This window comes from Mustela erminea, chromosome 8, assembly GCF_009829155.1.
Source record: "Mustela erminea isolate mMusErm1 chromosome 8, mMusErm1.Pri, whole genome shotgun sequence".
In the NCBI taxonomy this organism is placed as follows: Eukaryota; Metazoa; Chordata; class Mammalia; order Carnivora; family Mustelidae; genus Mustela; species Mustela erminea.
The window spans coordinates 28,925,249-28,939,634 of NC_045621.1; the positions used below are offsets into that span (position 1 = coordinate 28,925,249).

General features: G+C 54.8%; 1 protein-coding gene across 5 annotated transcripts; it reads left to right on the top strand.

Moving 5' to 3' along the window:
• Positions 1–6,000: 6,000 nt before the first annotated feature.
• DNAJB2 (DnaJ heat shock protein family (Hsp40) member B2) lies at positions 6,001–14,294 on the top strand. 5 transcript variants are annotated; one of them, XM_032354884.1, is made up of 10 exons: positions 6,001–6,097; positions 6,388–6,488; positions 7,108–7,217; positions 8,556–8,609; positions 8,793–8,915; positions 9,643–9,735; positions 9,960–10,062; positions 10,252–10,322; positions 11,210–11,416; positions 14,147–14,294. In XM_032354884.1, the coding sequence occupies exons 2-10, from the start codon at positions 6,424–6,426 to the stop codon at positions 14,149–14,151; spliced, it is 831 nt and encodes a 276-aa protein (XP_032210775.1). In that variant the 5' UTR covers positions 6,001–6,097; positions 6,388–6,423; the 3' UTR covers positions 14,152–14,294. The 5 variants fall into 5 exon arrangements, with proteins under 5 accessions (XP_032210775.1, XP_032210773.1, XP_032210774.1 ...); XM_032354882.1 differs by lacking the exon at positions 14,147–14,294 and adding an exon at positions 13,080–13,521; XM_032354883.1 differs by lacking the exon at positions 14,147–14,294 and adding an exon at positions 12,561–13,517.
• Positions 14,295–14,386: the final 92 nt, after the last annotated feature.

The following is a 14,386-nucleotide window of genomic DNA, read 5'->3' on the forward strand; positions in this document are numbered from 1 at the left end:
GAGGATGATTTAACCACTGGAGGGATTGAAACTAGAGCAACCCCCCGCCCCCCACCCCCAAGAGATTCAATGCTCAGCATTGCCCTCAGCTCTGTCCTTCTCATGCTTTCCCTTTCCGAGGACGGGAGGCTGGGAAGGCAACAGAAATGTCAGCAGCACCAGCAAGACCAGCCCCCCAACCCCCCACCGTGGTGCTGGAGGAGCCAAGGGATGAGACGGTGAAGCCAGACCCTTGGAGCTGGGATGCCAGGTGGGAGCTGGAGCCACAGCAGAGCCCCCGGAGGGGGCAGGAGGCGTCAAGGAGGGAGGGACATCTGGCAGGGTCCACAGCCTCTGCCGGAGGTGCCCTCTGATTTAGAGCGAGGGAGAGGAAAACTCTGGCTTCTCCTTCCTCCCACCCTCAATCTCCGGCTAGCGGCTCCCATTCTCTGAACTCAGACGGGAGCTAGTCGGCAAGGGAGCCTAGGTACTAGGAAGGGCAGCAAGTGGGATACCAAGAGAAAGGCCGGGAAGGTGGGGGAAATGGATCTCAGAGCAAACACATACCTACACCGGGTCTAGCATTCAGGGCCTTTGGTGGATCAAATAGGAAAAGGAGAGATTCCTAGACCCCATCGCCTGTCCCTGTCTTGTCCTAATAATTACTCTGTAGTCAGCAGAGGATGGAGGGGAATCCACAGGAGGGCGAGGGTGAGTCCTAGGGGAGAAAATGGGCACGCCCAGCACAGCAGTTTGCTCCTTCCGTTTTGTAATTACCTGCCCAGGAACAGCAAGTATTCTCAACTCCTCTTCTAGGATTTAAGCTTACAGGTGTCGCTCTGTCCCAGGCAGAGAGGCCTGCAGTTTTGTGTATGTATGTGTGTGTGTGGCGGTGGTGGGAATCTTTGAATTCAGTGGGAGTATTTAGAAGCCCATTTTGGCTGAGGAGCTCCGCTGTACCCTCAAATCCACCGCCCACCCCATCCCAAAAGGGGTGACTTTCAAATCTCTACTTGATTCCTTTGTCTTTCTCTCTCTCAGCTGGTTTCAAACGTGGGAAGAAGAGAAGGGTCATTTGGAAGCCCTTTAAATCCCAAGAAACGCCATCATTTATTGAGTACCTACTATGTCCTAGGCCCTGTACCCATATCACCTTGTTTAATCCTAAGGTAAATACAGTGATACGTACTGGACTGGAAACTTCAGGGGAACAAAGTTTGTTCTGGTCGCTGCACCTAGAATGTTGCTGGATGAACATATTAGGCAACACGTGTGTTGAATATTTGTCAGACTTGCTGAATGAATGGCTCTTCTGCAGAAGAGGAGACTGCGGCTCAGAGAAGTCACAGCATTTCCCCAAGGTTACTCAGTTATGAATGGAGGAGTTGGGATTCGAACCCAGGTCAGCCTGGACAGAAACTTCCGCTGCGGTCCTCCCCTCCCTCACATGCCCTTCCCACTCCTGCCTCAGCGGTTCCAGGCACCCCTCCAGACGCCACTCTCTGAACCTGCCAGTTCTCTAATGCCCAGACAGTGACTCAGGCACCTCAAAGGCAAGGAGGGAGTGATGCCTGACACTCCCTTGCCCAGGCGCTGGGGTGGAGGGCACAGGGGAGGGGGGTTGCAGATAAACAGCTTCTGGGACCGAGTGAGGGCAGAAGCATCTTTGAGGACAGGTTTGGGGGCTATCAGTATCCTCTGGAAAGGGCCCCCGGCCCCCAACATCTCATAGAAAGTGAGGTAAGGGCTTGGGAGAGGCAAAAATGATGTGAGGTCTTCACCTGTCAGGATGTCTGGGCATCCAGTGGGGGGGCCCGGCACCCCTTCTGTCTGCTGCACCAGCCCGCCTGCCCACCCTGGGCAGTTATGTGGCCATCTCAAACCCTGCAAGGCCTTCCCAGCTAGCAACTCTGCTGGCAGCACTGGCAGGTCTCGGTTACACTAGGTGTGGGTGTGGGGAGGTGGCAACCCAGCCCTCCAAGAGGCAGCCAGGAGCGCCACCCAGCCTGGCTCCCTGGGACTCCCTCAGTGCAGGGAATGCTTTCATCCCTGATGCTTCAGGGTACAATTACCTCCTGCAGGCAGACACAAGAGACAGATTCCCAACTTGGATTTCACCCAACACATTTATTCCTTCATCTCTGGTGTGTCGGGAACATGCCTGCCTCCAAAGCTGCGTTCTCACCAGTCCCTCCCTCTGGAACGCCACCTCTCCCTGCTTGTCTCGGTATTGCCATTCCTTCCAGCTTAGATCACAGTCACCCAGAACCATCCAGCCCTGGGAAGCTCCCTGCTCGAGAGTCTCCCAGCACCTTCTGTCTGTCTCTATCACTCATTCGGTGCTTGGCATGGACTGCCTTGTATGCGGGCACTCAGCTTCTTGCCAATATCTCATTTCTCCAGCTAGATTTGGAAAAATGCTGTATATAGTCAAAGTTATTATGTGAACATGCTTCCAAATTGAAAAGGCACAAAAAAGATTTCCAAACAGCAAAAATAAGGCTATAAGTGAAAATAAGTCCCCTTCTTTTGTTCTGCTCTCGACAGCCTCCACTATTAACTTTTTTGTTCGTGTTTCTTTCCAGAGACATCTACATATGTTAATGTGTATGCAGTATGTTCAAGACATATGTTCAAGACCCCCACGGATGCCTGAAACCAGGGATAGTACTAGACTCCATATATATTATGTCTTTTGCTACACATGCATCCCTATGATAAATTTACTTTGTAAATTAGGCACAGTAAGAGGTTAACAATAATAATAAAATAAAATGAGTCTAATAATACGCTGTAACAAAAGTTAAGCCAATGAGGTCTCTCTCAAACTATCTTGTGCTATACTCCCCTCCTTCTCATGATGATGTGGATGCTTAAATACCTACAGGATGAGATAAAGCGATGTGAATGCTGTAGGTATTGTGATGTAGTGTTCGGCTACTACTGGCTTTTTTTTTTTTTAAGATTTTATTTATTTATTTGACAGACAGAGATCCCAAGTAGGCAGAGAGGCAGGCAGAGAGAGAGAGAGAGGAGGAAGCAGGCTCCCCGCTGAGCAGAGATCCCGATGTGGGGCTCAATCCCAGGACCCTGGGATCAAGACTTGAGCTGAAGGCAGAGGCTTTAACCCACTGAGCCACCAGGTGCTCCTACTACTGACTTTCTGATGGCACATCAGAAGGAGGATCTGCTTCCAGACTGTAGTTGACTGTGGGCAACTGAAACCGTGGATCAGGGGGACTACCGTACACAAACTTACATATATACACTTTGTCTTACCCTCTTTTCATTTAGCAAAAAATCCTGAAGATGGTCCTTAACAGTCCATAAAGAGGTTCCTCCTTCTTTTTGGTAACAATGTAACAATGCACTATTCTTCTAGGCAGTGTTCCCTTGCTTGTTTCACCAGGCTGCTACTGGTGAGAATTTCAGTTGTTTCCAATTCTTTACTTTGGAAACAAATTCTGGAATCCTTGTACATACTTCTTTGCCCATATGTATCAGAATCAGAACCGCTGGGTCAAAGGCTCTGAACTTTTAACTTTGATACCCACAATATTGCTCTCCCACAACCAATGTACTAGCATGCCTGTGCTCTAGAGCCTTGCCCACCCAATGTATAAAACATTTTGATCTTTGTCCATCATCTGATAAGTGAAACAAAGTATTTTATTGCCACTTTCCTTATAACTCTCTTGCTATGAATAAGGTCGAGGATCTTTTCATATATTTTCATATGTTTAAAAATCAATATCTTCTCTTCTATAAACTCTTGTCTGTGCCTTTTGCCCATTTAAAAAACTGCAGTATTTGATTTTTCTTGTGAACAAATGAAATTAACCCTTTGATTGCTACATGTGTTTGATATAATTTCCCTTGGTTGTCATTTGTCAATGTCTCAACTAGATTTTTACCCCCTGGAGTACAAGGACTGGAACGTAAACCCCTTTGTTTTCCTAATTCTTAATATAAAATCACATATACAGTAGGTGCTAGACAAACGTCTGTTGAGATAGGAGAAGTAAGAAGAAAGAGATTTGGAAGATTTTGGAGTGACCTAACCTATTCCTTCCTCTTATACTAAGGCCAGTCAGTCAAGACTCTCACTGTAAACAGCAGAAATTAGCTCTGGCAAATTAAAATAAAGGAAAAAGGCACCCCCCCCCCCACCTTCCCGCACACACATTGGAGAGACACTGGGTAGCACACAGAATTAACACAAGGGCTGCCAGATAAGATTCCGTGAATAGGTAGGCAGCAAGAAAAGCTGAGCATCCAGTACCATAGTCAAGGTCAGGGCACAGGACAGCCTGCCTAAAAGACCCCGCCCAGTTCCCTACAGAACAGGGGGCTGCAATGAGGCTTCTTCCCACCTAGGCTCTGAGACCGACATTTCCTCCTCCAGACACTAGAGGCTGCTGCTGGCTCCGCTGTCACAATTACCGCAGAAACGAATTCTCAACTGCCCCAGCTTCTCTGTGACTTGCTCCACATTCAAAGTCCCAGTTGGAGCTCTCAACTGGCAAAGATAATGACCACATACCCCTAGAGCCGACAAGTCTGGGAGAGCACGTTTCAGGGCTTTGTGACAGGGGGTGGCCAGTATCCCATCAAGGCCTACACGTTGGGAATTCCCCAAAAGTATTCGGAAGTTTCAAACTGTGGGCAGCCAGAGAAAGTGGGCAAATGCATGCCACCTTCTTTCCTCTTGTCTGGCTTAAGCCCTTCTCTTCAGAGAAGCATTTCTGGGCCACCCAGCAGAAAACACTCTTCTGGACTCACATAAGCATGACTGCTTGGGCCGGTCATGATGCCCAAAAGGTACGTACTAAGACCCAGATGAACTATGTACCACACCTCATTTGACTTTCAAACAGCCCTAGTCGTTACCTATATTTAGGTAGGAAAAACTGAGTTCTCAGAGGTTTTGCCAAGTCACACAATAGTGCCAGGTTGCAAAGCCAGGTCTGTCTGTTTTTAAAACCTTGGAATTTCCCACTGGGCTATCTTGTTGGGCTGGAATCTTATCACACTGGAGCTCTGTGAAGCCAGGGACTGGGTCATACTCTTCATTTTACATCCTGACTGCATCTACTATGTAAATGTTCAGGGGATACTTATGGATTAGCCTGAAGGATATCAAGCAGGAGCCAATTCTGGAAGGTTCTCTAACTGTCTCATGAGGCCTGAACCCAGGAATCATTTTGAGGTAAGATATATTTGGGATCACTCTGGGAGGGGGGTGGATCTCAAAAAAGCAAAAAGCCAAAAAACCTTGAATCTGGGGAATTTCCTTTTCCTTTTTTTTGTTTTCCTTTTATCCTTTAACCCCACCTTCCCTACATGTGTCAAAACTGTCAACAAGAGGTTCCGACCTGTTCATTATTTAATCATCCAACAGCTATTTTTGAACCCCACAACTGCCCTAAATACTCAAGGGGGGGAAAAAGACACAATTTCTGTCCGGTGGAATTTACATTCTAATGGGGGAGGTGAATGTCCATCAAAGAATCGAGCAGGTAAGGGCAGATTTGCAGCTCCGACGAGCGTGATGGTGTCACGAAACGCTGACAGGCAGGTCTGACCTACTCAGGGAAGTTGGGAGAGCCTCTCTTCAGGACCTGGGGCGGAAGCAGAGATCTGAAGGGGGAGGATTTAAACCCAGAGGGTTTGTCTGTGAGTCCTTGATATGGGGGATTTTTTCCGGAGTGAGTAGCCGTCAATCACCGAGCCTGTTATAGGAAAAGGACAGAGGGACCGGGGGCCGGGCGGCTCGTTGGCCCGCGAGTGCGTCACGCCAGGACGCAGCCGGCAGCCGTCTCCCAGGTCCCGTCTGGGGATGACGTCGCCCGGGAGCAAGCCCAAAATAGCCGGCTCCGCCCCCATCTCCCGGCAGCCCCTGCAGCCGTCCCCCAACCCCCTCCCCGCTGGGTGACAGGCCCGGTCGGCCTCGTCTGGGTCTCTAGTAGTTTCCGTGCCGCTGACGCATGCTTGCGCGTACAGCTGGGCCGGACGCGTCCTACGCAGCAGCCGCGAGCCGGGGCGGCCGGTGCCAGACGGTTCCGGCGGGGGGCAGGGGCGGGGCGCTGCAGGAGGCCAGGGACTCCCGACCGAGGAGGTGCGGGCGGGGGGCCCCCGGTCAAGCTGGGAGGCCCTGGGCAGGGCTGCTGGAGTCTCGGGGCTGCGATAGGGCTCACCGGGCCCTGGGCGCCGAGATAGCCCGCGGCACCGGCCTGCGGGGGCCAGATAAGGCTGCCGGAGGGAGCCTCGTCACTGGTCCCAACCAGAACCCAGTGGGCGCCGCTTCCTCCTGGGAGCGCCTCCCGCTCCCTCCGGGGGGTGGGGGTCTCCAGGCCCAGGGAGGGGACCCTGGATTCTTCCTGCCTGACTCCTCCTCCTCTCCTGCAGCCCCACGGAGGCCCATCTGACTCCTGACGAGTTGCCATGGCATCCTACTACGACATCCTAGACGTGCCGCGAAGTGCGTCCGCTGATGACATCAAGAAGGCGTAAGTGCCTCCGTTGCGCATCAGAAAACCTCTCACCCCCAAACCCCTCCTCATCACCACCATGGGGTCCTTCAGAGGCGTCGCCGAGGGACCTAGGTCCTTAGGATTGGGGGCTCCATCCATAGGAGGGAAGAAGACCCCTGGAAGAGTAGGAGAAGGTCCCTAGCATGAAGAAGTTTTGCTGGGAGCTGCACTGTGGCTCCTTCTCCAGTGGATCACACCCCCCTTCCCCATCACTCCTGCCTCAAGCGTCAGCCCCTAGGTGTGGGCTTTCTCAGGATGCCTGCAAAAATGTCCAGGCCCTGTGACCAGGAGGGTCCAGAGCCCTGTATGCCATGGCCACACAGATTTCCAACTTTTGCAGCCCCGGTGAGCTCCAGAGGGGTTAGGGATCGGGCTGTCTCCTGCCCTCGTTTTCTGCTGCTCCAAGTCGTTTTAGCACTGGCCGCAGAGGGGAGAGAGAGGGACTCCATTAAAGCTGGGCAGCAGAGGCAGCCCTAGCAACTGGGACAGAAGGGGATCTGAATGGGGAAAGGAATGGGCAAGCAGGTCTTTCTGTTTCTGGCGAGAGGTGCTTTCTCATGTCTTCTGACCTGCCCACTGGTCCCACTTCCTGCAGGTATCGGCGGAAGGCTCTTCAATGGCACCCAGACAAGAACCCGGATAATAAAGAATTTGCTGAGAGAAAGTTCAAGGAGGTGGCGGAGGCCTATGAAGTGCTGTCAGACAGTAAGGGGGGGGCAGGGCAGGGCAGCGCCTATTGCCCCCATTTTATGCCCCATCCTACTCCTTCCCAAAGACATGCTGCCACCTCCTGTCCCCTCCATGCGTGTTTTTAACCCGGCAGTTAAGTGCCCCCTCTGACAGGGGGCTCTGCAACTTTCTTTCTTTCTTTTTTTTTTTTTTTTTTGCTTCAGTTCAAGTGAGCACCTACTATATGCAAAGCACCCTCTTACTGTTTCCCTAATCCCTGCGCTCAGTGTCTGCGCCCTGGGATCTGGTATGGTAGTTGCAGCATGGGTCTTGACAAGGGGATGGGAGCAGGCCCGGTAACCTACATGTGTGCCGAGCCTTCTTTGTGCCATGCATCAGTGGGTGTAATCCCCAAGGGTCTGACAGCCATCCTGCCAGGCAGAATTTATCATCCCCACTTCATAGGCAAGGAAACAGGCTGAGAGAGATGGGGTGGTTTGCTCAAGGTCACACAGAGCTGGAATACAAATCCAGGTCTGTTGTTGGTTTTGGTTTTTTTTTTTTTTTTAAGATTTTATTTATTTATTTTAGAGGGAAAGAGAGAGTGTGAGTGAGGGGGAGGAGCAGAGGGGGAGGGGGAGGCGGGGGAAAGAGTCTCAAGCAGACTGCACACTGGGCGTGGAGCCCTATGCTGGGCTCCTTCTCAGGACCCGGAGATCATGACCCGAGCCAAAGTCAAGACAGACCGAATCCAGGTCTGTCATTTATTTATTTATTCATTCATTCAAAAAATATTCATTGAGTGTTGATGGTGCTGGGCCCTCGCTGAGTGCTGGGGAACAACGGAGGACAGACAGACACTGTCCTTGTCATCATGGGTTTATTGTGTCTTGCCCCCAGAAGCCCAGCATTAACCAAGGAAATACACAACCAACAGTATTCTGCGGGGGAGCTGCTGGGTGTTGTTGATGGGGAATACGGGCACCCTTCTTGTTACAGTGGTCACAGAAGGCCTCTCTGCAGAGGCAACATGGAGGCTAAGCCCTGATGAATAGCGTAGTAACAATTAGCTGATACTCGCTGAACACTTTACTGGGTTATCAGGCACCATGCTAAGCAGTTTCCGTGGATTGTCTTATTTAACCCTGGCAATGACCCTGGGAGGTCAGTGCTGTGATTGTGCCCATTCTCCAGATGAGAGGGAGCCACACTGCGAAGAGCTGGCACTGCTGAAACCTATGGCCCCTGTCCCCTGTGCATCCTGCTGCCCCCCACCCCAGCCTCCATCACTGGGTGATCCTCTGAGGGTCCTAGCCTAGAAGGGGAGGCCGTCATCCCAGAGGGAGGGAGAAATGATTGGGTCTCTTTTTCCAGAGCACAAGCGAGAGATCTACGACCGCTATGGCCGGGAGGGGCTGACTGGGGCTGGTAGGTGGAGCGGCAGAGGGCAGGGGGCGCCCAGGGAGGGAAGTGGGTCACAGAGGAGAGGGGAAGGGCAGGGTAGTGCTGTGGATACTTTCCTAAGGCTCCAGGCCGTGCCTTCGGTGGAGTCCCCTGGCTCAGGGCAAGAGGCACGCCCTGAGCCCCCTCTTCCTCCTGCCTCTACTCCAGGAGCTGGCCCATCCCGCGCAGAACCTGGTGGTGGTGGGCCGGGCTTCACCTTCACCTTCCGCAGCCCCGAGGAGGTCTTCCGGGAGTTCTTTGGGAGTGGAGACCCTTTTGCGGAGCTCTTTGGTGAGTGGGCTTGGGAGGCCTCTGACCAGCTCTGACTCCCGCTCCAGGCCCTGCCCTCCATCAGTCGGGAGCCCCTGAGGGAGGAGGCCGAGAGGGCAGCAGAATTCCACAGACAGAAGATTGTGTGGGGGTGGGTCTAGGGACAGCGAGGACAGAACCTGACACAGGCCTGAACCCACAGAGACTTGCTTTATGAAATGAGGGCAACAATGGTATATTGTTAGGCTTGCACAATAGCAGCCGTGAAAGCAGGACTCAGGGCACCGTGTGACCATCACAGTGACATCACACATGACAGATAGCATGCGAAGACTTTGAGCCCTGTGAGGTGGACAGTTTCTCCCCACTTACAGATGAGAGCCCAAAGGTTCTTGCAGGTAACTTGCTTAGAGTCACCCAGCCAACGGGAGAGTTGGGCCTCCCGAGACCGGGTGGGCCTCTTTTCATGCCATGCTTACCTGCCTGTGCCAAAGGAGCTAGCCAACACCCCCTTCCTCTTTCCCTTCCCTCCTTCACGGTCTACTGTGGATGGAATTTGCCAGGGATCTTTTTCACACCTAATATTAAAAAGAGATTTAATTTGTAAACAAGTCCACAATCCAAAAAAGAAAAAAAAAATCAGAAATGCTTAGCAGGCTCTATGTCAAGGCTGAAAGGCAGGGTTCACACATTTTGGGGGGAACAGCACTCTTTGCCCAATGATTTTTAATCGGCTTGCTTGTTGCAGATGACCTGGGCCCCTTCTCCGAGCTTCAGAGCCGGGGTTCCCGACACTCGGGCCCCTTCTTCACTTTCTCTTCCTCCTTCCCTGGGCACTCTGGTATGTGCTGGCCGTTAGTGTTTTTGCAAGCTCTGGGTCCTGGAACCCCCTCATCCTGACTCGTTCCTTTTCCAAGCCTCCTCTCCTGAGTGTCTGGAGACCTGTCTTCAGGCATCTCTGCGGGGAGACCCCCACAGTGGTTCCCGGCCCCCTCATGACTGCAGCATGCCAGCGCCATCTTCCCTCTGACCAGCTCTCTGCTTCCTCCCTTGTCTCCATGCCAGATTTCTCCTCCTCCTCTTTCTCCTTCAGTCCCGGGGCTGGTGCTTTTCGCTCTGTTTCTACGTCCACCACCTTTGTCCAAGGACGCCGCATCACGACGCGCAGGTGAGGGCCCCTTTGGGATCATCCCGGGGGCAGGGGTGCGGGGGTGAGGGGTAGAGGGGGAGTGGCATACGACTAGGTCAGCTGCCTGTGGGCAGAATCTGTCCTGTTCGCCACGGCATCCCAGCGTGCAGACAGGCACCTGCGGGATTTGTGCATGGCTCGCTGAGTGAACTGTGCCATCCCCCACAGAATCATGGAGAACGGGCAGGAGCGGGTGGAAGTGGAAGAAGACGGACAGCTGAAGTCAATCACAATCAATGGTGAGGAGTGGCTCTGCCACCCAGTCCCTGGCAGGAAGCTCCAGCACCAGGCCCCAGGGCCCCGCCCCCCCCAACACTGTCCTCTCTCAATTCCTTTGGGGCAGGGGAGGAATGGTGGCCACAGGCCCCACTGGCGGAATCAGAGAGGCCTGCTAAGGGGGCCGGGAACTGAGGAGTCCTGGATGCCAGGCGCCCACCATCATCCTTAGTGGGTGCCTGGTGTTTGCAGAGCATGGACGGTTTGGAAAGCACTTGTGCACAGAACATGGGCTCCATGCGGAAGCAGGCAGGGGGAGGGCAGGGTTTTGATAGCCATCCTGTTCTCCACATGAGGAGAGTTGTTACCTCAGCAGGGTTAAATGGCCCAAAGGCCCAAGTAGCCCCAGGCCCAAGGTTTTGTCCCACTTAGGAAGAGGAGAAGCAAGGAGTGACCCTCAGGACGCAGGATTCCTGGGCTGGAAGCCTTCCCCCAGCGTCCCTACCGAGTGGGATGGTCAGAAAGGACCTGACCTTCCTGGAAGGATCACAGAACAACGCCCTTCCATGCCTGTCGCCTTTCAGAGCACTGCACGCCAAGTGTGCTTTCTGAGCTGTCTTCTTTAGTTGTGGGAGTAGTTTGACAGCATAGGTGCGCTCACCACTTCCATTCTATAGACGAGAACAGGGAGGCTTAGGGAGGTTGAGGGACTTGCCGAAGGAGACGGCTCGTCCCTGCTGGAGCTGGGTACCTGCCCACACGCACGAGCACCGTGCCAGCTGCCGGAATGCGTGCATGCCAGTTCCAGAGGAGGGGCTGTAAGTGGTCCAAGTGGCCCCTGCATGAGACAGCCTGGCAGGATTCCTCTGGCCTGGGTCGGAGGGCGTTATGGCGGCCATGACTCCTGCAGGTGTCCCGGATGACCTGGCGCTGGGTTTGGAGCTGAGCCGTCGTGAGCAGCAACAGGCTGTCGCCTCCAGGTCCGGGGGCACACGGGTCCGGCAGACTCCTGCTTCCCGCCCCTCTGACAGCGACCTCTCCGAGGATGACGAGGACCTACAGCTCGCCATGGCCTACAGCCTGTCCGAGATGGAGGCGGCTGGGAAGAAACCCGCAGGTGGGCGGGGGGCGCAGCGTCGACGGCAGGGGCGGCCCAAGGCCCAGGACCGAGATCCCGGCACGGGGGGGACCCCTGAGGCTGCAAGGGGGGATGCGGCCAAGTCTAGCCCATCCCCAGAGGAGAAGGCCTCTCGCTGCCTCATCCTCTGATCACCAGGCCCAGACCACCCTGATTCAGGGTGACCGGGCGTCCTGCTCACTGCTAGGAGCAGAGGGGCAGGGCCTGAGCTGTAGGAGCTCTTCTCCACCTCAGTGCCCCCCCAGTGGGTTTCCCTCCCATGTCCACTCGCACTCCAGTGTGGACTCGGGATTTGCTCTGCTCAGCCACAGCTGATAGGTCCCTGGCGAAGCCCAGAGTGGGGGGCCTCCGGGGGGCCTCCGGGCAGTGGGAGGGCCTCCCAGGAGCCAGGATGCACTTACTCCCACTAGATGGGGAGTTTCTGAGGGGCATTAGTGGTTTGGGCCAGGCCTTTTGTGCCCAGGTCTGTGGCCACCTGTGTTGCTGATGACGTCAAGGAAGGAGGACTTGGCCTGGGGTTCCCTGGGCCGGAGTCGGCAGCTACAGCAGGGAGTCTCCCGTGCTCCTTGCCCAGCTGCAGATATCCCACCCTGGTTTCTGTGCAGCGTTGAGCTCTGACGTCTCTGTTGCTTCCCTTCTGGTGCTGCTGCTCCTCCCTCGCTCTCTTCTCTCTGCACTTGCCCGCGGGCCGCATCGCTTGCTTTCACTGCCATCTGGCTAGGACTCCCTTCTTCCCTCCCCAAGAAAGCCTCAGTGTGACCAGGAAGATGCTGTGGCCGGTAGGGCCATAAGGTCTTCTGGGGAGGCTAGCTGGGTGGGGCGGGAGCCTCTCGTCCAGATTCGGAACCGGAGCCCTCTCCTCCTCCCTTCCTCTTGCTGCCTCAGCCTGCCCCAGGCCTCGGGACTAGGCAGAGGTGAGGCCGGCTATCCCTGGAGAGGTGGGATAAGGCCAGGGTGCCCCAGGAGGGAGGCTTAGGAGGGCACCAGACCCCGTCCTACTTCACCATGCATCAGGGCTCAGGGAGAGGCCACAGGGCTAGCCCAGGTCTGCATGCTCAGCTCCGTCCTCCACGGCTTGCTGCTGACCCTGTCTCCTATCACCCCGCCCCCGCTCTCTCCTCAGATGTGTTCTGAGCTGGATGTCCGGGATCCAGAGCTGCTGCACAGTTCCAACAGGACAGCGCCTTCCCTGTGCGCTGGGAGGGGACCCACCATTCCTCTCCCTCACCCATGCTAAGCGCAGAGCTGGGCCTGGGTGGTGGGTGGGGGCCGGGTGGGAGGCATCCTTAGTCTTAGCCTGTGAACTCTTCCCTGGGTGTGTGGTGCTGTCTCTTGGGGACTACGAGTCCCAGAATGCAACACACCCTGCCTCATTTCTGATAGATCATGCTAGGGGAAGCGGTGAGTGGTTGTGGAGCTGTGCATATTGGGACATGTAGTTCCAGCCCAGGTCGGCTTGTCACTCGCTGTGAGAAGGGGAGATCTTGTCATCTGATTGGACTCTGGCGGGGGTGGCGAGAATGTGGATGAAGGGGTAGTGGACCCAGCTTCGGTTCCCCTGACGCGGCTTGCTAGCCCCGGGCTTAGAGTGTACAAATGAAAACCCTGCGGCATCTGGGAGAGGCTCTTTTCCTCTACGCAGTCGGATCCGATGGGACGGCCGAGCAGGGCGTGGCCCCGGGAGGCGACTGACAGGCGTGGGCCGGCAGAGAGCTTGGAAGGGGAGGCTTCCAGTGTGAGAGAGTGTGTGCGTGTGTGCGTGTGCGTGTGAGCGCGAGAACACGCACGCATGCGCGTGGCCGGGGCTGGTCTGTGATGGGTCCTCCGGGCATGTTGCTGCTTGTATGGCTTCCTTGGCCTCTGACCCTGCTGCCCATTCTTCTTCTCCAACACCACAAATGAGCTGCCTCTCCTCCTCCCTGCCTGGGGAACCCCGTGGCCAGGGAGGGGAGTGGTGGAAACAGGGTGTTGCCAGCCCTGTGACACGGCATCCCAGAGACCTATCAATAAGCCAGCTGGGCTGAGCTCAGACCGAGAGAGAAACACTGGAAGTCAATAAATAAAAATGTTTCGAGAGCTCGGTGGTGTGCTGCATTCCCGTGTTCTTTCTTTACGAGGTGGCCCCAAAGGGGACCCTACGGGACCACTGGGTGACATAGCCTCCTTTATTGCCCAAACACCCAGAGGTCACAAGGCTTCCCAGATGACAGCAGAAGTCCCCCGTCTGACCAGGCTGCACTCCCCAAGTACACTGTTGAGTCCCGAGAAACTCATTCTTCTGGCCTCGCCTCTTGTGGCTCCACCACTGGCCTTCCCCAGGCAGGGACCCGCTGTCCACTAGCCTGCGCCACAGCAAGGACCAGGCTAAGTTATGACTCAACCACAAGTATGGGAACGACAGAAAGTAAGGAACACGTGGTGAAAACTCGTAAAAACTCCTAAGGCCCACAGACTGAGCCCCTCCCCAGGTTCCCTCACCTCAAGGCCAGTGGCCAGTCTCAGAGGCCTGCCTCTCCCAGGTGGAGCCGTCCAAGTCCGCCCCACCCAGGGTCCAGGCCCCAAACTTGTCAGGACTCAGACGGGAAAAAGCCAGGGACCTCCTCCTCCCTTCTCTCCAGACACCTTCAGAGATGCCCTTCACGGGACAAACAACTTTCCACTGTCAAGCAGAGTGAGGTGGCTCCCTTGTGACTCTCTCTTCCATTCCAGGATAGCTGCCTAGCTTCATGTTCAACAGCCTGTATTGTACTTTTCTCAAAGCAAGGCACCAGCAAGGAAGTTCCTTGAAGAGGAACTTCAAGCCTCTATCTTGAAAGAAAGAATCTGCTGGAAGTTCGTAAAATGGCTGTTTTGCCCACTCTTGTCTTTGAGATGTCAAACATTGGATCTGAGCCTCAGCAGAGCACAGGTGAGGTGTCGGGGGTCCTGTGGTCTGCTCCGAGGTCCGTT

What these genes read in the sequence shown, in the direction of transcription:
- DNAJB2 (XM_032354880.1), top strand. Translation starts at nt 6,424, where the DNA reads ATGGCATCCTACTACGACATCCTAGACGTGCCGCGAAGTGCGTCCGCT. An exon ending in GGAGGGGCTGACTGGGGCTG is followed by an intron (nt 8,610 to 8,792) that starts GTAGGTGGAGCG and finishes CCTCTACTCCAG; the next exon opens with GAGCTGGCCCATCCCGCGCA. An exon ending in CCCTTTTGCGGAGCTCTTTG is followed by an intron (nt 8,916 to 9,642) that starts GTGAGTGGGCTT and finishes TGCTTGTTGCAG; the next exon opens with ATGACCTGGGCCCCTTCTCC.